The sequence below is a fragment of the Pseudochaenichthys georgianus genome, chromosome 20 (assembly GCF_902827115.2).
Source record: "Pseudochaenichthys georgianus chromosome 20, fPseGeo1.2, whole genome shotgun sequence".
NCBI lineage: Eukaryota > Metazoa > Chordata > Actinopteri > Perciformes > Channichthyidae > Pseudochaenichthys > Pseudochaenichthys georgianus.
The window spans coordinates 16,366,227-16,390,364 of NC_047522.1; the positions used below are offsets into that span (position 1 = coordinate 16,366,227).

General features: G+C 40.4%; 3 protein-coding genes across 5 annotated transcripts in view; 1 reads left to right on the plus strand and 2 right to left on the minus strand.

The window, feature by feature from the left end:
- Positions 1-8,768, minus strand: part of slc4a2b (solute carrier family 4 member 2b) — a 47,345-nt gene extending 38,577 nt beyond the window's left edge. Inside the window, exon 1 of one of the 3 annotated variants that reach the window (XM_071206950.1) lies at positions 8,750-8,768. The gene's annotated coding sequence lies outside the window, so the exon portion shown is untranslated. Of the gene's footprint in view, positions 1-6,645; positions 6,712-8,749 lie in introns of those variants that run through there. The other 2 variants (XM_034108373.2, XM_034108372.1) reach the window with 2 other exon arrangements.
- Positions 8,769-9,704: 936 nt separating this feature from the next.
- On the plus strand, positions 9,705-18,297 carry LOC117465675 (uncharacterized). The gene is made up of 17 exons (XM_034108637.1): positions 9,705-10,057; positions 11,020-11,126; positions 11,252-11,391; positions 11,551-11,711; positions 11,806-11,964; positions 12,046-12,484; positions 12,661-12,759; positions 12,995-13,085; positions 13,365-13,588; positions 13,693-13,935; positions 14,033-14,131; positions 15,012-15,205; positions 15,295-15,469; positions 15,558-15,714; positions 15,795-15,948; positions 16,365-16,476; positions 16,579-18,297. The coding sequence occupies exons 1-17, from the start codon at positions 10,037-10,039 to the stop codon at positions 16,752-16,754; spliced, it is 2,751 nt and encodes a 916-aa protein (XP_033964528.1). The 5' UTR covers positions 9,705-10,036; the 3' UTR covers positions 16,755-18,297.
- Positions 18,298-18,299: 2 nt separating this feature from the next.
- abcf2b (ATP-binding cassette, sub-family F (GCN20), member 2b) lies at positions 18,300-24,102 on the minus strand. Its single transcript, XM_034108639.2, has 15 exons — positions 24,003-24,102; positions 23,061-23,208; positions 22,721-22,933; positions 22,355-22,537; positions 21,967-22,138; positions 21,325-21,420; positions 21,140-21,242; positions 20,862-20,957; positions 20,512-20,631; positions 20,320-20,409; positions 19,706-19,816; positions 19,558-19,620; positions 19,267-19,395; positions 18,965-19,168; positions 18,300-18,876 (listed from the first exon to the last, which is right to left on the minus strand). The coding sequence occupies exons 2-15, from the start codon at positions 23,194-23,196 to the stop codon at positions 18,757-18,759; spliced, it is 1,836 nt and encodes a 611-aa protein (XP_033964530.1). The 5' UTR covers positions 23,197-23,208; positions 24,003-24,102; the 3' UTR covers positions 18,300-18,756.
- Positions 24,103-24,138: the final 36 nt, after the last annotated feature.

A 24,138-nucleotide genomic window follows, 5' to 3' on the forward strand; every position in this document is an offset into this window, starting at 1 on the left:
CTTTAAAATGATTAAATCCCACCTTCAGTTTTTCTAGCTTTTATATAAAGTGTTAACACAACTCGGAAACTCTCCCACCGGCTTCCTGTTATTCCTCTCCCGTCAAGTCTTAAACTAGCCTGCTAGGCCTAAAAACACACCAGAGTGGTCAACCCAGGACAAAGTGTTTATGTTAAAGAGAACGGGTTCCATAATAACAGCAGACCATTACAAACAAACAGTGACGAGCCGTGACTTTTATACCTAGGCCGGTAGGCCCTCTGACCCCCCTTCCCTCGAGAAAAAAAAGAAGAGATATTACGTCACAGCGTATACTTCAGCGGAATGTCAAAACAGCGGCCCGGGGTGCAAAACGCATCAATGACAGCGACCCTCTACCAGTACTCGAGTTGAGGGGGGATGGCATCCCCCCTGAAATAAAAACGGTCAAAATCACCCCCCTTCTAAAACTGCCATTCCCCCTTTCCATCCCTTATGTAATTTTTATCAATGAACGTGGCACTGGTATTACTGCTATTTCAACATTAATTGTGCGCATTTTGAGTAAAATACTGTGGGCGAGGGAGCACGCACACACGCAATGACATTTTTACTATGCTATGCCAGTGCCCTAGAGGGCGCCAGAGCGCCATGATGCGCCTGTTTGATCGATGCCAGAAGCGCAGGTAACAGTCATCACAATGGCCAAGCGAGCAGGAGGACAACGCGATCTGAGGGACTTCATATTTAAAAATACTAAAAATAACATTTCAGGTAAGTCAAGAGTCAGTAATCTTAGTCATTACTTTACTCACCAAAGGTGGAATCTATGGACATAAGCAGCAATAACAACTTAGTTTGGAGTTTAGCTACGTTTTTCTCTCGTGTTAGCTAGCTGGTAAGACTCAAAACTGTTGATGAAATGATACCACCAGCACCAGAAGAGCTGAAACCCCTCCTTCAAGCAGTGAACACTCTGGTCATCTCCACAGCTGAGTGTGAACGTGGGTTTAGTCAGATGAACATTTGAACCACAACTAGAAGCTCCCTAGAGGTAAAAAGCATGTCAGCCTTGCTTTTCATCAAGTGTGTTGGCCCTCCACTGAACAAGTTCAGACCAGAGGTATATCGTATATGTCAAGACTTGGCTTCAAAGCCATTGCTTAGCTAACAATCCGAAAGCGAGAGCCAGAAAAATTGAGACCAAAAAACATGATTATGAAAATCTTTGGAAACTTTTATGAGATGGGGGAGTGCGGAGTAGGCAGCCATTGACAACATTGGTCCTATTTTGTATTATCTGTATAAACCTTTAATATATTTTCATATTTTATAAACAATTTCAATTTGCACTTAATGCCCTGTTAAAAAAAGTAACATTGGGAATGTTAACATAAAATATTTGTATTTGAACTGCAATAAAATGATGACGGATCAATATTTTTAAAAAAGTGTTCCTCCATTTTTTCATGAAGAGTTTAATTTACATAATGATTTAATTAATTACGATACAAATGTAACCCTTTAGATTCCAATTTTGATCGTATACCAGTAACTGCTTTTTTGAAAAAATACACTATAATTCAATATTCTAAAAACTATTTAAACTTTATTATTAGTATAATCAGCTGATCCATCTGAATAATAAATTAGGGACTGTTAACCTACAAGATTTGTACCATAGACTTCTATTATAACCACATTTTTGTATCCCCCCCCCCCCTTTAAATTAAAGTGAAAAAAAGATTTTGCACTAATTGTCCTCTGCATTTGACCCTAAATGTTAGTGGTGCCATGGCAGCCCGGGGACCGACTCTAATTCTGAGGTGCCTTGGTCAAGAGCAATGAAAGGAGTATCTGAACATCCATAACATGCATGTTGTTTTAGGAGTATAATAATTATCTTTATGCTGGTTGGTCTCCCATCCTCGGCGGGTTATCAGCACAAATTATGTAAAAGTAGGGTAGACATGTGGATATTATCCGGCTGAACAAAACGTACATTTATCTAACAGGTTCGTTCTCCACAGATCTTATTTCGAGCTATTTTCCAAAATCCTATGGAGAAATTCCATTGCTTTCTGTCGAGGGAATCCGAGCGCAGCTTACTTCCGGGTTTTAGGACGCGTCACTGCACCACTTGCATAGTCTTCACAGTGGGCGGAACTTGTCATAAATTCCGCAAAAATAAAGCCCGCCCATTTAGAGGGAAGATATGATTGGTCAATTGTACTGTCATTTGACATTACTCTCTCATTGAGTTACGCTCTCCCGTCTTCACAGTCGCAGAGACGGCATTTAACCCTTCACATTCCAACAGAAACTGAACAGGCAGATTCGAAGGATTTATTTCTTTGGAAATATTATTTTAAATACAATTAAATCAAGTTATTTTGGTAAAAACTAATGAAAAATGTAACAACAAATATTTTAAAAGATATTTAAAAAAAAACGTTTTTGTTTTTTTTATGTTTTCAAATATTATTTTTTAGAATATCTTAGAGGGCCCTGACGGCTCGCCACTGCAAACAAAATATTTGCAGTCTAATTTCAAACTTCCAAAACTTGAATTGACACTCACCAGAACACTGCTCAGTGCAGCTTGGTATAACAAAGAGTGACTTTAAGCGGTATACAACTGATAGCTAGCCTGTTTGTGGATATCTATGGGGACTTGGCAGTGTGTATATTTTGTTGATGGCTGTGCCTCTGAGTGTTTTAGCCTGAAATAGCTCAGTAGTTTAGAAGGCACCCATCCACCTCCTCTTCAGACATCTACCTCCCTACGCTGCCTCACTAACTCAGGGTTTGGCAGGGTCTAGCCCTTCAGCATGGCTGTGCTAAATTATGTGCACACTGGAAAACATGAAGTCTAACAGAGCTAACAGCTGCACTCAGTCTACCCATCTTTATCTCCCTCTTTGTCCCATTGGAGGCTCCAGAAAAGCAGCGGCTGTGTTGCAGCTAAGACAGCACCTGTCTTTCGGGTGAAGAGGGATTGAAGAGGAAACTAAATCCTTGCAGCTTACATAATGCTGGCCCATTGTCCTCTACTCTAGAAAAGGAGAAGCAATCATCACTCAAGTATTTTTATACCTTAGAGAGGGCTAGAGTGTTCTGAAATGGAAACCAATGTCCTGTGGAAACATTTTACCGCCCGCAGACTAGAAATGTCCTTAAGCTCGAACTCGGAATAACAAGCTTTAGTCGAGAGTTTGAATTTGAAGGGAGCCAGAAGAGTTATTAAAGGGCTAAACATGCAAGTCTTCAAAGAGCTCAAGTGATATATTTATAATGCAACACAATCCCATATCAGTGAAATTGTAATAAAAAAACTAGATTGGCACTGAGACTCGTTGTAATGGTTTTATTACTGTGAAAGCCAATAAATAAAATGTCTGCACATGCCCGAGTGCCTGAGGCCGATACAATATAAAAAAGGGAATAATAAATAGTTGGCCATCGCTTACCATATACGCTTAACATTACAGTATTGGGAAATGGACGAACATACTGTTAAGACCTGCTATTTTACAGTTAGCTACAGTCCTGTCCAGCTCCAGAAGTGTTAGGGTGTGGTACTTTGTTGGCAAACTGCATCCGGGGCAGCTCAGGTTGCACCAGCTACACAAAAGATAAAGCCACATTCTTACAGAAACATGGTAATTGTGCAGCTTTGACCCAGTGCAATTGTAATAACTGGATTTACTCTCATGAGACTCAGACTGGGATGGGAATAAAATATCTTGTGGGCTCCCAGACCCAAAACATCTCATACTACGGTTCAAATGCAAATCAGCCATGTATCCATTTGCTGGGAAATTATGTACTGTGATTTGGTGTTAGTGGTAAACAACACAAACATAAAAGCTTTGCTAGAAAATATTGAGAATCACACAGCGAAGAAGGAAGTGGGAAGAGTGGCAGAACGCCTGTCTAATGAATAATTAATGCTCCAAAAACTAGACATTTCAGACAGCTAAATAGAGTTCAATGTGAAAGGATGGTAGCCCAAACTATGCACAGTCCAAGATGTACTGTCTTTTAGGCCTGATGTTACTAAACGTTGGGACTGTTTATCTGAAGAGGAGAATGTAAAATAAACATGAAGAGTCAACAGGCCATATAAAAAAAAAACAGAAAAACTTATTATCAACTCCTTTCCCTCCCTTGTCCTCAGCATGACCAAGCAATTCACAACAATGTGGAGACACTTTCTGCTTTTAAATGTTTTTCCCCTCCAGGAAAACAAACCATTGTTGTCACAAATCAGTTTACGAAAAGTATGTTTGACATATTGCACTGAGGCGAAGGAAAACAAATAAAGGCAGGGACTGTGATCACGCAGATAAGATGGATCTATCTGATGTGTTCAAGCACCGCGCAGGATTAGAGGGCAAAAGGAAGCCGCTGTGGAATTTGAGAGTTTAGATCGAACAAGGTCAGATTCACCAAGACAAACATTTTAGATTCCTCTCTGTACGAGACCTTGAAGCGCTCAAGTTTTGTGAGATAAAAATGTCACAGTGGTTGATTTACTTTAGTTCAATAATATCCAGGAAGAGATAATCGCTTTATCATGTGTCTAGGATTAACATCAAAGTAAATCAGCCCCTCAAATGACCTGCAGTGCACATTGAGACGCATTATTATAGATATTGATGAGTCAGCAGAGGAGGGACATCCTTCCTCCATCCTGCCAGTGTCCCGACAGCTATTAGCCATGTGACAGAAACAATTGTGGGACAATGACAATGCATTGAGCAAGAGAGGGGTTTCAAATGGGTGCATGGCAAACATATTTACTGATATTTCATACATTTTATAATTAATAATAGTAGCATAAGTAGCCACGTTTTTTATTTGTATTAGTTTATGTTGTATAAATGAATAGAGGCTTGTCAAACCAGGAATAGCGCACATTAAACTACTAATAAAACTAACTTTGGCTCAGTTCCAGTAATCATTTTACAGCAGTAATTCATGTTATTAGTTTCACCTGTGTTTGACAAGAGAAAATAAATGCTGTTTAAACACGACAGAAAAACAATGAATATTTGATGGGTACAGTTTTATAGATAAGATAAGTTACCTTAAATGTTTGTATACATTACATACTTTAACTTTGAAAAGGATACAAATAACCAGAGGTGGGAAGTAACGAAGTAGAAATACTTTGTTACTGTACAGGTATCTGTACTTTACTTAAGTGTTTATTTTTCTGACGACTTCTTACTTTTACTCCCTACATTTTAACACAAATATCTGTACTTTCTACTTCGTACATTTTCAAAACAGGCTCGTTACTTTCGTTATATTATATTAATATGATGTAAGGTTCAGTTAGCTTTTCACAAAAATAGCCAGTTTAAAAGTTACTTTTTACGGCGAGTGAATTTCAGAGACAGTACTTGTTTACTTAAGTAAAAAGTTGAATCAGTACTTCTACTAAAGTCTTTTTTTACACAACTATCTGTACTTCTACTTAAGTAAAGAGTGTGTACTTTTGCCACCTCTACAAATAAAATGAATAGCAACTTGTCCAGGCTGTTGTAAGTTATTTTAGCCATTTGTCATGTGGACACTTTTATAGCGTTATGCTACCTCATTAGTGTGCTCCACTTTCATCTCTAAATCTATGGTACAATAGAAACACAGAACAAAGTCCTTGAATAGCGGTCAAAGGGATGAAACGAGGGGTTTGAGAATGTTGGGAATCCAATGGTTGTCATATAGATATCATATTGTGCTGATATTTGGTCACTTGCTAAAATTCCCACCATTAACGCCACTAACATGTGAGATGCTGCTATTTTTCCAGCTGTAAATGTAAATTGAATATGTTTAGGTTTAGAACAAATACAACAAGCTATTTTGAGATGTCCCCCTGACCTCTGGGATCATGCAACAGGATGTTATGACATCATAAAGAAAAGCGATTAGTAATGAATGAAACAGTAGTTAGTTGCAGTACTATTGTCACTTTTCAAACACTTTCGGGGCTATATACAGGTAACCATATTATCAATTTACAGTTTTATCTAAAACTTGCCAATGACAGCTCTTTATAAATGTCACCCTATGCTCTGAGAAACTGAAGACATGACATGCTGCTTTTCTTCACAGTGAGCAATAACTGAATACATTACAAATACAAGAGTAAAGCTATCTTTACTTTGCTTTGTGAAGACTTGTTCTGTTAAAAAGACACATTATGTGGACAAAATGTCAACTCTCCCCAAGCCAACTCGTCATCATGCATCACATTTCAACACCCCAGCGTAATGTCAGGAGGAGTGACCCGCTAGCTTGCTAGGATGAGGAACTCTTCTAACAGTACCGTTAACACTCACAAGTCTGGAAAGAGGCTTAAACCACGAAATAACTATAAGTCCAGGCACATTTCAGGACTTTCGCCACTTGTTTATCTGGTTAAAAATCCGACGGACAAAGGGAAGTCATCCACCAGCAGCAGCAGCAGCAACAGCAGCGGTGTACACTCGCATGCATGTGTGGCAGTTAGTTGATGTCAACCATGTCAACGCCGCGTTTCTTCACAGGAAAATAAGGCAACAGTTAAGACCGGTTCATGAGTTTCAAATAATGATAGAACAAAGCAAAAAAAGCTAATTTACAAAGCAAAAGCCGACTTAGTCGTTCGCTTACACATTCCGGTTTATTCCTCACCGGTGCCTGGTACTCACCTCAAACTCTCTCTGAATGACTTGCTCAACTGGCGTCCAATTGTGTCAAATTGCCAAAATAAAATCACTTTAACTTCCGGTAGAGTATTCATAGGTACACGCCTTTATATATACAGTCTATGGTACACGCATAGTTACCACGTGACGAGCATCTGTGAATGTGAGCATTTACTATGGTAAATACATGATTTTACATTAACTAAAGAGCTTTTTATAAATGCAGGATAACAAAACATTCGATACAAGCATCAAACGGTCATAAACCTTTTTATAACGACACTTCGCTCCTTTATTTTGAAATCCTTATTAATGGAATTCCGGTGTAATTGTTTAAATTATTTTAGCTTGTCGCCATTTTCTCTAGATAAAAATTGTTGCGCGTGCGTATATGATGATTCATATTTCTGATGACGGTTTGGGCCAGAGGGCATGTACTATGTATGAAGAGAGTCAAGAGCGCCTTACCGTTATTATTCTCAGAAAGCAACCCACAACATAAACATTAAAAAACAATAAATGGGTCATTCCAGAGACATTTCATGTCCCCCATATAAAAAATCTAATAATCCATGCCCAAAATGCTAAAACATGCACTTGTTGTGTTAAACATACTTGTATTGAGACTACATGTATATAAAGTTGTAGAAAAAGTGGTTTCAAAATATTATTTAAATTATCAAATAGCTCTCGAACATCCCCTAAAATGGCATTTTTCTCTTGTCCCCGCTTCTTGGTGACCAACTTGCATGTCAAATATAACATTTAAAATAGGGATTTGATTTACTTTTTTTGGTATTATTCTATTGATATATGTCTCTTGTAATGGTAAAATCAATTTGTTAAATCATAAACATATTTTAGATAACAGTAATTTTGCACAGAAGGTGTGTCCCTCAACATGCGTTCAACCCATACCCAAACCTTTTTAGATTGGCACAGGAAGTGAAAAAACTGTAAATCTGATGACACGGTGGAAGTGACATCAGCAAGCCATGTGCTAGTGCCATGGGTAGACCAAAACTAAGTCCTCTCTTTTATTTTTCATATTTTTACAATCTTTTCAGTCTTAAAAGAGTGTGACACCTGGCCACTCAACCCTGTTACTGATATTATCAGAATAAAGCATATTCATTTCAAAGTTATCTTTCTTGCATTAGATATCCAAGTTTGTCCTTACCTTGAAAGTAGCATTACATGCAATAATTCCTGAGGTTAAAGCTCAAATTAGCATTGATTTTCAACCCTGTTACTTTCAACCCTGTTACTATAATTAGAGTAACAGGGGTAATTCTTCATTGGAAAATATTAATTTGATGCCTAGCTGGGCAAATCACTTTTTTTGATGGTTTATTATCTGTTTTTCCTAAATACATAAACAAATAAAATAAAATAAAAGGTTCATTTTTCAAAAATGTTGGTGTCTAAATTGTCCTCCAATTCTGGAATCAACTTAACCTTTGGAGTAGTGTTGCCATACTACTAGAAACGCTAGCCAACATTAAAAAATGTATGACTGATTTACAGTGTAAGTTTACTCAATGACTACTATAGCTATTGAAAGGTATTTAAATGTACCACCTGACAATTTTTCTTAATTATCATCATCATAAACTTACGAATTCTTATTTAAATACAAATAAGTCCTGTAAAAAAAACAATGATTTGACACCAAAGATGCATTGACATCCACCCATATCCAGAAAAATACATCCAGTAGCCTACTTCAAGCTTTTGATTGTTTCACACTATCTTCAGCAGATGGAATTTTCCCACTTATCATGAAACAAAAAAGTAGAAAAGGGAAGGGAAAAATATACCTTTAGTCTCCACTTTTGAGCAAGAAGTCCTAAAAAATATGTGAATGTCTAACAGGGAATGAATCAAAAACATCCTGTTTTCCAACACAATAATACACTTTTTTTTAACAACATATTCTCGGCCAAGATCCTCAAACTGTGCTTAAGGCATGATTATTGTCAACTGGTTTGCGTGAATAATAACACATTTGTTTGAGTGCATGTACCAATAGAGTGGCATACGAGCCCTATACAGTAGCTCCAGTTTACCTGATCTTGAAGAAGGTAGGAGGGTCAAACTGACAATTACTTGCACACCTGCCCCTCATTTCCTCTGATTAGTCACTTATATACACTAGTCCATTATCACACTCTTTGCCAGATGTCAGGTCAGTCATTGTGATTCATAGCCATAGTGGTACTGCCTTTGTTTGCTCTAGCTACTAACTCTAGTATCTGCTGCTAATGATCTCAAGCTGTTAGAGTTTTTGATCTGCCTTTTTGCTCCCTCTTTAGTCATACTTGCCCTTCCTAACTACCTGTTGCTAACTTGCTACCTAAATAAAAAGCTTGCTTTGCCTGTGTGTCCTGCCTTTTGTGCCCACCACAACTTATAACTAATGAACACACACATGAGGTAGTATTCCTTTAAAATGGTCAATCCTTAATTTCCTACTTTATTTTTATTTTAATTGTTTAGAAAGCTTAGATTTATCATACATTCCTTGGATAGGTTGTAGTCATTTATTTTATGAAACTATATTGAATAAACTTAATAAAGTAATAAAGTTAGAGTCTCACATTCCTTTAATCTGTCGGACAATTTTAACCATCTGTTTTGAATGATTGTCATCATGTTTGTAAGTCAGAGAGAATTATAAAAATGAAAGCTTACTTGACAGAAGCTTGTTTTTTGGAGGTTCGTTGCCTGAAGTCTACTATGAACCAATACGTTTTTTAAATTTGATTAGCTGATTGCATGAATGTGCAGTTTGCATGATGCGAAGACCTGTCATATCAATAAAAACAGAGTAAGAGCGACCCCTGCTGATGGAGGGCTGCTACTGGAGTCAGGGGTTTTACTTATATATAATGATTAACCTGCAATTCCTTTCTTTCTTTCTGTCGCTCAGCCTTTCGTTGTTTTTCTTTTTTATGTGATTATTGTGCAATAATCTGCCCATGTCACATGTTTGGAAAATCATAGTGCACTGTCCGACGTTCACCGGCAGTGTGGTGTGTCTATTCTTCGCATAGGCTACATAAAATATCTCCTTTTATATGGAAATGTTGAACAGAGATATTTAAATTATTGTCAGGGCAGGGACTGAGGGTAGACTGGATTTGCGCACCGCTGCCTCTGTGGAGAAAACCCCTGCTCTCCGCAGTGTTGATAGGCTGGTTTCTTGTTGATGTTCTGTCAATCCCAGAGAGCTCCGTCAGTGTTGCTAAGCTAGCAGGCAGCGCTGCAGATCCATCCAGGAAGTCAACAAAGTTGCTACACTACTTTGCATTAGCTACACTTTGATTTTCATTCGTTAACGTTAAAACAACGGCATGAGTTCTGCTGCCCCTCCGGTAAGATGCAAATTACAGAGCTGCGTTTGACATGACACTGCACTGCACATAAGTATTAGCTAGCTAGCTGCTTTAGCTTTTGCGTCGCCATCGTTGTGCCTCAGCTAACTGTTAGCTGCCATGCTAACGTTGTTTGTTGACAGCCCCCACTGTACCATAGACATAACAACATACTTAGCATTAGCTGTAGGTTAGCTTGTCATCTGTTGGTTAGTATACATGTGCTGAGTTGACTGTGAAGTATTGCATTTACCCAGACATTGGTTAACTAAAGGCTACAAACTTTACAAGCAAACAGTAACTTAGATTTGGAGTGTTTAATGGCGAAAATGCAGGTCAGCTATAGTCAGTATAAATGAAGGACAAACACAGATAAATAAATATGTTGTAGCTAATCCAGACTTTAAAAAAGTGAATCGTATTGGTAGATAGCATACATTTAAGCTAAGGTTCAAGGCAACAAATAGCAAATGTACAATACACTAGTGTGTTGTTGATAATGAAACAGGCAAAATACACTAGTCAGACAGTGTATTTTATTGATTAAACTGCATAAGCAATAGGTAACTATCTATAGGTAATGTAACCTTAGTAAAGTATAGTTAGGTGCACATTTAAAAAAAAAAGAAAGAAGGATCAACGGGATATTTATTTGATTCATTAATTGAATAGTGGCATTGGCAACCTCACAAACCAAACATGGCAAATAAAGCAGTTATACAACTAGTATAGACACTATAAGCAAAGTAAAAACGTCTGTCTAAAATCTTTGTTTTAATGTGACGAAAACCTCTCTATTAACCTTTAATGAAAATGTAAGATGTTTTTATTTTTCAGTCATTGAATCAAAGTAAATGTACCCCTCTATACTAATTGTTCCTGCATCACTGCTGATTGAAAAAAAGAACTATAGTTAAATCTTTGTTAACATGTATTTTTGATTTGATTTGCTTGTTTTCTAGACTATTGGGGAGCTATTCCTCATCCTCGGTGAGATGGGGTTCTCTGAGGAGCAGATTCAGGCAGCTGTTCAGGCGGGGCATTTTTCTGTGTCTGATGCAGCTGACTGGTAAGTTATGCAAGCTCTTTTCTGAAATCCCAAATATTTAGCATTTCATAAATGCCAATATCGTTCTAATTAAATGACCAGTCTTTTTAGTATAATGTTTCTGTATTCCTATCCTATGTTGACAGGCTCTTGCAGGGTCAGTATCCACGGCACAAATTGGTTAAGCATTCAGCACAGCCTGCTGAGACAGCATTTTCTGCTTTCAACCCACCAAAAGAGGCAGCAAGTACTTCTGAGACACCTTCATCTCCTTCTGACAGCAGAGGTATAACAACACATTTGTTTTAAGGATAGAGGGTTCTGTATAACTTGAATCCACCATTGTTATACCCTGTATTTCTTTGTATCTAACAAATAGGTTTTGAATAAGACTGAAAATAATGCCAATTTAGTGTGCAAAATTCACTTATCTTCACTTTGACAGCGTCCCCTTCATTGGTGCTGAAACAATCCCAGCCAGGCGCCCTGTCCCCTGAACCACTTCCAGTCGAGTCCCGCATCAAACAGGACAAGAGTGACTTTGAGGAGCAGCAGAGACACCGTGTTGCTCAGGAGGCCAGAACTGAGAGAAGACAAAAGAAACAGGTCAGCAATTTAATTCTTATCACATAGAAAATGTTGTATCCAAACTGTAATGTCAGGCCAGAACATCTTACCCTGTGTGTGTTTGGTGTGCAAGGAGCGCGAGTTGGTGTTGAAGCGGATAGCTGAGGATCGGAGAAGCTTGCAGGAGAAGAAGCAGACCAGCCCCGCCACAGAGACGTCTCCTCCCAGTGTTCCAGCGCAAAAACTCGGAGGAACAGTTCAAACTAATGTGGATAACAACTGCCTCCTCATGGTAAGGCATATGATAATCAATTAATGTGTAAGTTTGATGTAGACACAATGAAATTACAGAAAATCTTGTTTTTTGCTGCAGATTCGACTCCCTTCCGGCGAGTCCATGCGTGAGCGCTTCCCAGCTGACGCTCCTCTCCGCAGCGTCGTGGAGCACATCGCCAGACGCCACCCTTCCCTATCCTCCTTTTCTCTCCTCCAAGGTTTTCCACGGAAGCGATTCGGGGAGGCGGAGCTGGCTTGTTCACTGCACTCACTCGGCCTCACACCCAACGCTGCACTGTGCATTCAGACCACTCCTCCAGAGACATCTCAGGATCCACCGAGTCCCACAGAACCTCTATCATCCCTGCCGTCTCCTTGTGATGCGTCTCCTCAGCCACATATCCCTGTCCTGGAGGGTGCGGGAGGGCGGGACCTTGGCCTACCTCCTCCAATCCCCAACCAGGTGTGGGAAGAGGCCATGAATTACGCAGGGATACCAGGAGGGGGTCCACTGTCTGGGCCATCTCACTCCTGGGGTAAAAATATTATTACATTTACAATCAGATTTATATGGAGAAAATCATTTAGACTTCTGAAATAGCTCCTCACATTGCAACTTTATAGGCTCCATTATTTAAACAAATCAGAATATCGAGCAATTTCTTAAATGGCTGTTCAGTCATTCAATAATATTCCTTGCTCTGTTCAACAGGCCGGGGCCATAAGTTGGCTGCTGATGTGGCGGAAAATGCTGGCATTGAGGTGGATGAAGAACAAGGAGAAGAGGAAGAAGCACTTGATATGCTTAATGGTACTACTTTCTGAGTCTAACACCTCAACGCTGCTTGACCTACATGTTGCTTGCTTCCCTTGTATGTGACTTCCTAATCCTCCTAGAACTTCTTCTGGCTTCAAGTTACTTCCATTCAGTTTCATAACAATTTTTTGAATATTAAAGACGAGAGGACTATACAAGTGCTATTAGTATTTTGAGTTACAGCTTGGTGATATTTTACAATTGTCACTTTTCACTGTATGTTTTACAGGGATGCCACGGCTGCCTTTCTTTCCAGATAATAGGATTCGTGGAGAATTTGAGCCCAGGCACCTCTGGCCAGAGCAAGGCAATCGACTCAGGTGGGTGTAAAGGCAATATGACAATTTTACATACAAATGTGTAAATTGATACAACTTTATATGTTCTGGACTACAACTGATTCAAACCGTTTTGCAGCTGGTTATAATGAATTATTCTGTAGTATCCCATGTACTGGGTTTTCATAAAACATAAAACATTGCTGGCATTTTAGAATAACCAGGGATGGTTTTTTCATGTTAATGGTCCATAAAATATGTTTCATGTTAATTAAAATATAGCGTCGATATATAAAAGAGAGTTGCATTTGTGTGTTTCAGGGAGGCCCCTCATGAGGATCCACCAGAGGCAGAGGATGCGGGGGGTCGGGAGGCTCCTGGAGCCGCAGGTCTGGCTGCAGTGGAGCGTCTTCAAAGGGCTGCGCAGCAAGAAGACCCCCGTGCCTCCCAGGGACAGCCGTCACCCCCTAAAAAACCCTACAGGGCCCCCAGCGTGCCGTCCCTATGTGCCTTGGCAACACGTGCAACTGTCCACCTCATGACTGGTAAGAGACCATTTAGAACACTCACTTATAAGACTCACTTATTAGCCAGAACATTGTACCCACTGTCAGCATCCATGGCCCATTTAATCTACTCCCTACTACAGCTCCCAGCATGCAGTACAGCAGCAGTCTGGCATGCCTCACCCCGGAGCTAGCAGAGCTCCTGCTGAACCACATGTCCCGTGAGAGGCTCCTACGTCCTCGCACCCTGGAGCTCTTCTTCGGCTGCCCACTGCAAAAGTTTGTCCTAAACTGCTACCCTTACTCCACCAATGAGCTGCTGCGGCAGTTAAGGGCCTTCACAGCACTGAAGCATCTGAGTCTGGTCAACTCGCCTCTCATCACTGGTACAGAATGACATCTCGGGATGACGTTTTTGTTATTGTTCCGCAATTAGTTTGGTTATTGCCAATTTATTTTAACCATCTTATTTTGTTCTTCCAGACTCTGGCCTGTCGATCCTGTCCAGCCTGGTTAAACTCCAGAACCTGAACCTGGCCTCCTGTTGCAAACTGACCGACTCCTGTCTGCAGCATATCACAGGTAAGGCTTTCTGCAAACTGCTAACACCACTTTATAGGCAATTGCGTGCAAAAAAGGCAGATCCCAACCAGGGTTTCCGCTAGAATTTTTTTCTCGCCGGTCAAATGTCCGAACAGAATTTATTTTACCGGACAAATTTGAAACTTACCGGTCATGTTTCAATAATAATAATAAGAATTGTGTAGCAGAGTTTCCGTTAGCAGGTAATTACCGGACTATTAGCGGATATGCTGATGTTTAAAACTCAGTTCATGGGGCTTATTTTTATATTGCTTAAGTTTATAATCGTAACAGATCGAAAAATTCAGATTCATTTTTCAATAAATGACTCCACAAACATCATAATTATTACATTCAAAGAAACTACTTGTACTAGATGAACTACATTATTTAAAAGTTTACATTAACTGTGAATAATAACACGGGAGAAACGGATCCTCTCTTTTCCACTCTCTCTCTCCTGACAGCCCGTCAGTTTCTCATGCAACGCGCTAAACAGTGGGCGGGGCTTCAGGTGATTATGGAGCTGCTGATCTGATCTCTCTCTTGCGTCTGGTTACACTTCACTCGCGTTTATGTCCATATCGATCAGATCCAGCTCTGCTGATCGGCCTTTATAGAGAGCACCGATCAAACTATTAAGAGTGAATATCGGCCGATAATGACCGGTGGCCAATCGATCGGAGCATCGGACATTTTGACCAGCAGGTTTTGAATTTACCGGTTTTTATTCAATTTTACCAGCTAAAAAACGGTAATTACCGGCTAACGGAAACCCTGATCCCAACATAAATTGCTCTGCGTTAAGTACTTTCGCAGAATGGGCTTTGTCTTGATGTATTTTGCCACGTAGTGACACCATTTCTCTTCTTTCCACAAGGTTTAAAGAGCCTGTACTTCCTGTCCCTGGACCAGACCAAAGTGACAGACGCCGGGATGGTACTTTATCTCAAGTCCGCTCCGTCCTGTCTCTCTCAGCTCAGCCTGAACCAGACGGCTGTGACTGAAGCCACTCTGAGAGCCCTGCCCTCCTGTGTGCCACACCTGCGGCTGCTCAGCATCAAGCACACCAAGGTACCCTCAGCTTTATTGGGCACATCACGACTGGTAACTCACAGAAAAGGCAGTTTTTAACATTTTCTTTTTGTCTCGATGGGTGCCAGGTCAAGGATGTGTCAGCTTTGGCAGAGATGTCCAGCCTGCAGACTCTCAACCTGGATGGGACAGATGTGACAGAGAGCTCCCTGGAGCACCTCTCCACCCACCCTGCTCTGTCTGCCCTCAGTTTGGCAGGAATCCCTGTAGCGGATGGTAATCACACCCTGCAGATCATCTCAGGTAATGGAAAATAAGGCACATTGATGGATTGAAACCACATGTTCCAAGTCAATACAACTCCTAAGAGAGGTTTCTACTTTCCTTCCAGGTCTAAAGTTGACCCAGCTGACTCTCCCTGGAAGGCACTGCGTGACAGACAGCGGGTTATCATTCCTCTCTAGATTGTCTGTGCTCATAGAACTGGACCTGACTGACTACACACAGGTCACAGACCAGGGAGTCACCCAGCTCTCCACCATGATCAGGTCATTCCCACGCTGTTTAACACATCGTTTCGGTGTGATTACACAGAGATACTGACAGGAGCGTTGTGTACTTTGTGCAGGTTGAAGAAGCTGTCACTGAGCAACACCCAGGTGACCGATGCAGGGCTCCCCTCTCTGCGAGGCCTGCTGGAGCTTCAGGAGCTCTGTCTGGACCGGACAGCGGTCACCAGTCGAGGAGTGGCCCAACTCATCACCTTTCTGCCGCACCTCCAGGTGAGTTCATTTCTGTTCAATTGCATATTACAAGGTTTACAATGATAGAGGACAAACTGCAACGTTAAAATGTTATTATTATAAACACACAGGTGAACTAGGTGAAGTCAGATGGCTTTGCGGATCAAACCCTGCCAGAGCAATCCTTCATTTAGTGTTAACAGTCTTTACAAAAACACTATTGGGGAAATGTGTTAAACCAGACTCAGAAAGGGGATTGCCAGGTGTTTAAGTGGCGTAAAAACCTTATCATTATCTGTCGTGCAATGTACGGTTTTGTTATAGATTACAAAAAAAGGTTTAACAGAACAGCTGCTTTGAAGCTAATTGCTAACTTTTCCGTTGGTGTACATTTGCAGACAGGTTATATAGTATTTAATCATATTTGACTCTTTTTTTCCCCCCTGTGTTTTTAGGTGTTGGGGTTAGCCAGTACGCAGGTGGGAGACACGGTAGTGAGGAGAGGTCTGATTCGGTGCAATCAGCTCTTGAAACTTAATCTGAGCCGCACGCGGATCACAGACCACGGTAAGGTCAAACTCCAAAATCACTAGCGTTTCTTCATCTGACTCACAACAGATAACTGCTATCTTTTCTTGAGTCATTGAACCATTTCTACCTTTTCCTCAGGACTGAAGTTCTTGAAACACATGCATCTGGCTCAGGTGAACCTGGATGGCACCGGAGTGAGTCCGATGGGCATTGCGAGCCTCCTCTCTTTCACTAACATCAGCAGCATCCGGGCCAGCAACACTCGCATCATTCCCCATGATGAGGTGTCCGATGAGGAGTGGGATGCTCAGTGAGCGCCCATATCCTCATATGGTCCACATACTGTACCCCGAGGAGGCCTCAGACTGCTGCGACCCCCTTTTAGCCCCCGAAAAAAGCTGCCATCGGGACCCTCCGAAAAACAGCATAAGTGAAAACACTCCTCCTACGTATTTGCAACTGCAGCTAGTGCCACTAATCTGTAAATCACGCACGCTACCAAGTTGAAACCTGAAACTGGAGCCTGGTTTTTTTAAATACTAAAACGCCATTACTAGCGTTTACATATGTAACGTAACATCGATCTGCATCACTTTGCCTACACTGCAGCCCTTTGTCTCTGGAAAAACTCCATGACAAGTGATAAAGCTTTATATGCAGCCCTATAGAGCTATCTGTGACATTCCTGGATGGCACTTTTTAGCACAACAGGAAATAACATATTAAATGTAACGCAGCATGTATTTTCAGACCATGACTAACAGCCTCATATATTCATATTTGAGTGAAAGCAAAATAACAATAAGTCAATCATTTTTGGAAAGATGTGAAGGCAGATTAGTCAAACTAACATTGAATCTTGAGCTGTATTCATTTCATGTTGGATTTATAAGAATACATTTCCAACCGAGGTTTACCTCCTTATTTATTAGAATTAGATCCAATTGTTCAATTGACAGAATTAAACAAAATACATAAACTGTACAGCAAACTGATGTCATAAGAGATAATAAAGGATAGTTACCTCAACTGAAGGATATCAGCTCCTCTATCAGAAGTCTTTGATTGGCTTTATGTGAAACAAATGCCACTTTTAGCATCTGTGTGGAAAAATATTGTTGCCCCCATGATTAAAAACATTTGCTCAGTTTCTCATTTTAATGAAATTATCATGGGATCTTCTTATTGCTTTGGTATACACCAAACTATAGTTTAAGACCTACCAATGTCTAGATCCACTACGATAACATTTTTATCTAGGAAGCCAATGGTTTATATATTTATTTTTCCTTGTATTTAACAAGAAATGTTTAACTCAGTTTTCCTGTTAAAATATTCAAGCTGATTTGTGTGATAGTGGCATTTCTCTTTAAAAAAAAAGAAATCTTGTTAAAATGAGAACTGACCATATTGTTGTCAATGTGGCAGCAAAATGAAGCCATTCCTATTTGACACGAACACAACTTACTGTAAAGCATAATGACAGTTTCATGACTTGTGTATTGATGTTAGTTTACAGCAAACCGACGTCCCCTAAAACTCTTTAAATGCCTCCAAATTATGCATTTCATTCAGTTAATGTTTAAAAAGTGCATATTAACCCTTTATCAGTGTTCATTTCGTTATGCCACTATTCTTTGGACAGCCCAGACATTTCCAGTGACATGAAGGACGGGGTCAGCAGTGTGTACAGTGTAGTCTATGCAGCCAGAATCCAAAGCAACTTATTTTAAATCACTTTAAGTTTTGTCCTATGTTTACCGAGATGTAAAATTGTTTATTTTCCCTAAAGGCTTTTGGATACGAGCACTGTATTCATTATGTGTAATACAAATATTAAAGTCTTCTGAAGCCGAATATGCTGTTTTTATGTTCCGTTTATTCAGACAAACCTTTATTGCATTACACTGTTAAATAAGGCAGAACTGCTCTTTTAGACGAGAAAAAAAGTCAACTTTGAAATATCATAATATGACCTAAAAAGCTGCTGCATACATGTTGGGCTAAAACAGAACATTTCGGAAAAATAAAACTTTTCTATGAAGACAGCACAATGGAATGCATTCCAAAATGCACTGAGATGCTTCAGGTGAATCAGCCAATCAGAGTGCAGGGGGATAGGGAGGGAGGGGGAGTTTGGACCGAGATGGAAATACAGTACAACATGTACGAGAGACATGTCCAATAAGATGCATAAGAGATTGGTTCAGTTCTAGTTTATGACATTTCCTTCCAATGTAAACCCTGCCTTTTCCTTCAGGAGCTTGCAGGTCAAATCCATGATGAGATAAAGGAGTGACTCTGAGGGACTTTTCTTTAGATGTCATGCACCGCCTGCTTTTGGATCTTATTTTTCAAATGCTCCTTGTAGGCCAGGATGTCCCTATTCCACTTTGTGATGGTTTGCTTCTCACACACCCAGATCTCTTTAGCCACCTGAAAAAATAAAGAACATTATAAATAGGTGCTCGCTACAACCGGTTAAACTAAAATCTTATCATCAGTCTAATAAATAAATATATACCTGCTGAATTAGCCTGAAGTCGTGGCTAACTAGCATCATGCCACCTTCAAAGTCGTTGATGGCGTCTGCCAATGCGTCGATAGTCTCGATATCCAAGTGATTGGTGGGCTCATCAAGGAACAGCATGTGAGGGGTCTGCTGGGCCAGCCATGCAAAACACACCCGGCACTTCTGACCATCGGACAAGTTCCTGATTGGGCTGACCTGGAAAATAACGCATGTGTAAATTAAGAGACCGAAAGATAAAAATACATTTGGAAATGTCCTGTTTTATAACATCTGGATGGATATCCCAGTCCTACCTGCTGTTTTCCTGTCAGCCCGTAGCGGCCAATGAGCTTCCTCATCTCCTCTCTGTCTTTGTAAGCAGGGTAACATTTCATCATGTAGTCTAAAGGAGACAGGTCTAGCTCCAGCTGCTCTGTCAGATGCTGGAATAGAAGTAGATACATAGGAGACATTTAGTTTCAAAGGGAAATACACTTTCTATCGAAGCCTAGCATGAATCAAATGGATCACCGTCATGTTCTTTAACGGTAATTATTGACACATGCACGCGTATTGAGGTGCCGTCCAAAGGCTCAGTGTTATACCTGGTGATATCTGCCGATCTTCACGTGAGAATGTTTACGGATCATGCCATCGGTGGGAAGAAGCTATGAAAAGAAGAGAACGAACGTCAATACTCTTGTCAAACTGCAGGTTGTTGTGAGTAAATATGAAAAATAACGCTGTACCCACCTCTCCCATCAGCAGCTTCAGCAGTGTAGACTTTCCTGCTCCATTGGGCCCCACGAGAGCCACTCGTGTATCCAAGTCAATACCAAACTCCAGGTTTGTATATATGTGCGGCTATAGGAAACAGTAACAGGTGAGTGACTGAAGAATGTAGCTATACGTCAGGGACTGGCAGAGGGTCAGCGAGACAGATTTACCCACGCAAATGTGGGTTCACTTTTCAAAAATGGACGTCGACCTCATTTTAATGCCGCATTATAATAAATTGATCATTTTCTGAACTGCCTCCTAGACTGCATTGTGTCTTTCCCTACATAGTCACTATGTCCAACTTACAAATGTAATGAAAGCACCATCTAATTGCTATTTGTGTGTAACAGTACACACAAATAAGACTGCATTGCCAGAAAAAGAAAAATAACAGCAACGTAGAATTTCTCCAGGTCTCTATACATCACATAAAAAAGGATATAAGATAAGACTATAGCCTACTTCGTGCTTGCCTTAAACTAGGACTTGTTAAAAAAAACCTGATAAATGATATCGTTTATTTTAACAGGATGAAATAGCCAGGATTTACAACTTTTAATGATGACGACAATATTAACTGTACTTACTGCGTTGTCACTGTATTTGAAGCTCACATTCTGAACCATGATAACGGGAGGAGGAATCTTCCCACATGGAGGAAAACAAAATGTGAGAGTCTGTGGGAGACAGAGGCAGGTGTTAGTGCCATAGTATACATGTGCCACAAAATATGTCACTTGGTCAAAAGCCTTAAAAACCACATGTCATCATGACAGTACCTTGTCATTTGAAACTTTTTCAGTCAAGCCTGAGGCCACCATCTTCTGCAAGGTCTTCTCTTTGCTCTGAGCCTGTCGAGCGAGCTTTGCAGAGCCGTGACCAAACCTGGCAATGTAATTCTAGGAGAGAGGTTTAAAAAGAACTATGAATACAGGTATTGATTGGACAAATGACTATTAGTCAAATGTATTTCCTGTCACAGAAACATTAAGGATGCATTTTGTACTGCAAGAATTGACTAAATCTTGTCCAAAGTCAACTACAAATGTGTTTGCTTGCTGGAAGATTATCCTTCAAACTATGCATCGCTGCAGTGAAAATATCCCAACACATGGTGTCTCTCATTTACCTTCATGTGTGTGATCTGATCCTGTTCCCAGTTGAAGCGCTTCATCTGGTGTTCTTCCAGCTCCTCTCTGGTCTTCACATACTGGTCATAGTTACCCTTAAAGCCAATAATACATTTGCATGGTCATCATACAGGGCAGCACACAGACACATAATTAGTTACAGCCTTGCCCCAGTTTGCTTTTATAGTTCAAGATTTTTTTAAAGTTGTGCCAAGGGATGCTCCTGCGGTTATTTCATTTTTAGGAGCCATCAGTGGTTTCAGACCATCGTTCTTACCGTGTAGTTCTTCAGCTTTTTCAAATGCAGGTTGATGATGTTGGTGCACACACCGTTCAGGAAGTCTTGGGAGTGTGAGATGAGCACAAGGATTCTCTTGAACCTGACAAGAAGAAGCAGGATGAGCAACACATTTGGACTGTTAGGACAAATGTAAAAAGGGATGAAGTAGGGTGGGAACTTACGAACTGAGCTCCGCCTCCAACCACACACAGGCATCCAGATCCAAGTGGTTGGTGGGCTCGTCCAGCAACAGCATGAAGGGTTTGATGAACAGGGCTCTGCAGAAATATAGGAAAGTCATTAAAATGTGAAGCTTGTTTTTGTTCTGTATAGATAAACTCTTCAATGGCTTATTCAATTGCCACTCGTTTCTAAAATTGCATGGTGTCAGTTTTATATTACAATTCAGGAAGGTATATGAACTACTTTTTTTTTGTATGCGCGAAAAATCATAGGTTTCAATGTCTGAATCTCACAGCAAACATCCATTTTCTGGACCAGGCACACGTGTTACAAGAATCAGTTCTGCCATAATTTGATTTATCTGAATTTAGCACCAAGTGGGTATTACACAATTTTGTTTTGTAATTTTTAGTTAACTTTTTATTTATTATTCAGAAAAACCTACATTCTCAGATCTACACCCTTGACAAGCATTGCTAATCAAAGAGCACACCACCTAAAAAATATCTGCCTCTGAATGTAGTATTGTACAAATTGAACAGTATAATCCTCTGAATCCCCTGGTTAAATTAAAATGTATGCAGATAGAGGAAGGTGGCATCACATCATGTCACTGAATGGTTTAATATTGAGCACTTTACCTGGCCAGAGCAACTCGCATCCTCCATCCTCCACTGAAGTCCTTCATTTTCTGCTGCTGCATTGAAGTTGTGAAACCCAAACCATGAAGGATGCGAGACGCTCGCACCTCTGCCTTGGCTGCATCCAACTCCTCGAGACGCTCATACAGCTCCATCAGCTTCTCACACTCGGCTATGCAAGGGGAGAAAGGAATTCAATTTCGATCTCAATCAATGTAGCTTAAGAACCATGATAAGTGATGTATACCATTTTCATTGTCTTTGCTTGGAGTTATGTTCACTCAAAATAGGGTGTGTCTTGTTAAATATATCTCAGCATTCCGTTTGTTGCCTCGGACAATACATTTCCCCTCTGAAGTCATTGCTTGGTACATCATGTGTAACTCACAGTCCTCAGAGGCAAGTCTCTCTGCCTCCCTCTCCAGCATAATCCTCTGTTCATCAACCTCCATGACGCAGTACAGAGCAGTCTTATCGCTGGTGGGCATCTCCCGGGTCAAGTGGTAAATATCGATGTGCTCTGGAATGGGGATCTCACGAGAGGCAATGGCAGACAGCAGCATGGATTTTCCTGGCAGATAAAAGAAGATGATTATTAAATTTTCCCTGACAAGGTATACGACTTGGAACAATATATTCTGAGCAACAGTAATCCCCCTTGTACAATAGGTAAACGCTGTAAATTAGCAGTTTGAATATCCAAGTTCCTAAAATGTACAGGCTACTTAGTAATACTACTGAAGAGACATTTTACCTGTGCCATTCAGGCCCATGAGACCATAGCGTCTTCCTGAGTTGAGCTCCAGGCTGGTGTCTGTGAGCAGTTCTTGCCCATGGAAGGTGAGCGACAGGCTGGTAACATGGACATCAGTGCTGTTGGGGTGTGATGACAGAACGCCTGTCACAGCCCTCGCCTCTGTCTTTGCCAGTTCAAATTCATCAATCTCCTTCGTCAAACTGGCAATTCCTGTAGTAAAAAAAATATATATGTGTCATGATTTTCCAATATTTCAAGCTAGACATTAAGACATTGTGATGGTGAAGACGTAGTACATCACAACTTATAGCATTTACTCAAAGATAAGTCCTCTCACCATTGCTCTGTGCTCCATTGGACTGGGCCTCTGGTTGATCACCATCCTCTAGTTCATCAGTTTTCTTGGTACGCCCGCGACCTTTGGCAGCCTCCTTCTTCTTCGCTGCCTTCTTTTTAGCTAAGTCGGATGGCATGGTTGCGATAGCCTATTCAACATCAAAAAATTCAAAAAGGATCAACACCCTTGTTCTCTTTTAATACAGATGATGAGATATATACCATATCCCGATTCTGAGTTGTTTGATAATTGCTAAATATTGTGAATACTTCTTACTGGTATAATGAGATTACACAACTGGGTGGCTAATGGCTTACGGAAAGTGGCCTAGAACATTCGCCGGTGATGTAGCGTCACAAAAATGCCGGTCGTGAAACTCAACGAATTAAAAAGGATTAAATCAAAGGCTAACGTTATTATATATCCGAAATGATTAACGGTAAAGCATATAGATAGTTTATGATCGTGACAATGCTAACCACGACCGCATTTAGCTTCCTTCCAATCCCACCTGCTTGCACGTTGGTCTCGTCACATTAAAAAGCCTGGTGGCCATACTTTTAGAAGCTAACGGTAGCTGATGCTCTTAGAATTACCGGTAGATTTTTTCAGATCCGAGTAAAACTAATTTACGAAAATGTTAAAACAAATGTGTTAGCTGATAAAGACATTGCGTCATGCATAGGAAATAGATGACACCAGTATTAATAAACCAGCCGTTTACTGCTTAAACGTGAGTTCTCTAGCTAAACTAACAACGGTTGCTAACTACAGCTGAGAGGCCTGTGAAGCTAAAGCTAACTTGACGAAAGGCCCAACCAGCTGAATGCGGCTAATTCGGCGGATTTTTTGTTTTTCAATCATATTCTTTATTTGGTCTTTAACCAAATTATCTTGTCTATTTGAGTCGTAATTGTCATACATCGTAAATATATATCTTACCTAGAAAATGATAAACTGGTCTCCGGAGCACACCGATGTCTCGTGTCCACTTTTGCCGGGTGGATGTAGCCGTACGTCAGACCGCCAGACAGTCCATATATGGTCAAAGAGGGCGGTGAGAATAGATGTTACCTCC

Excerpts from the sequence above, each read along its gene's own strand:
- LOC117465675 (XM_034108637.1), top strand. The coding sequence starts at position 10,037 with ATGAGTTCTGCTGCCCCTCCG. Across the intron at positions 13,936-14,032 it reads CAACTCGCCTCTCATCACTG|ACTCTGGCCTGTCGATCCTG; the intron begins GTACAGAATGAC and ends TTGTTCTTCCAG. Across the intron at positions 15,949-16,364 it reads CCTTTCTGCCGCACCTCCAG|GTGTTGGGGTTAGCCAGTAC; the intron begins GTGAGTTCATTT and ends CTGTGTTTTTAG.
- abcf2b (XM_034108639.2), bottom strand. The coding sequence starts at position 23,196 with ATGCCATCCGACTTAGCTAAAAAGAAGGCAGCGAAGAAGAAGGAGGCT. Across the intron at positions 22,934-23,060 it reads CAATGGAGCACAGAGCAATG|GAATTGCCAGTTTGACGAAG; the intron begins GTGAGAGGACTT and ends TTTTTACTACAG. Across the intron at positions 22,538-22,720 it reads CATGGGCCTGAATGGCACAG|GAAAATCCATGCTGCTGTCT; the intron begins GTAAAATGTCTC and ends TTTATCTGCCAG.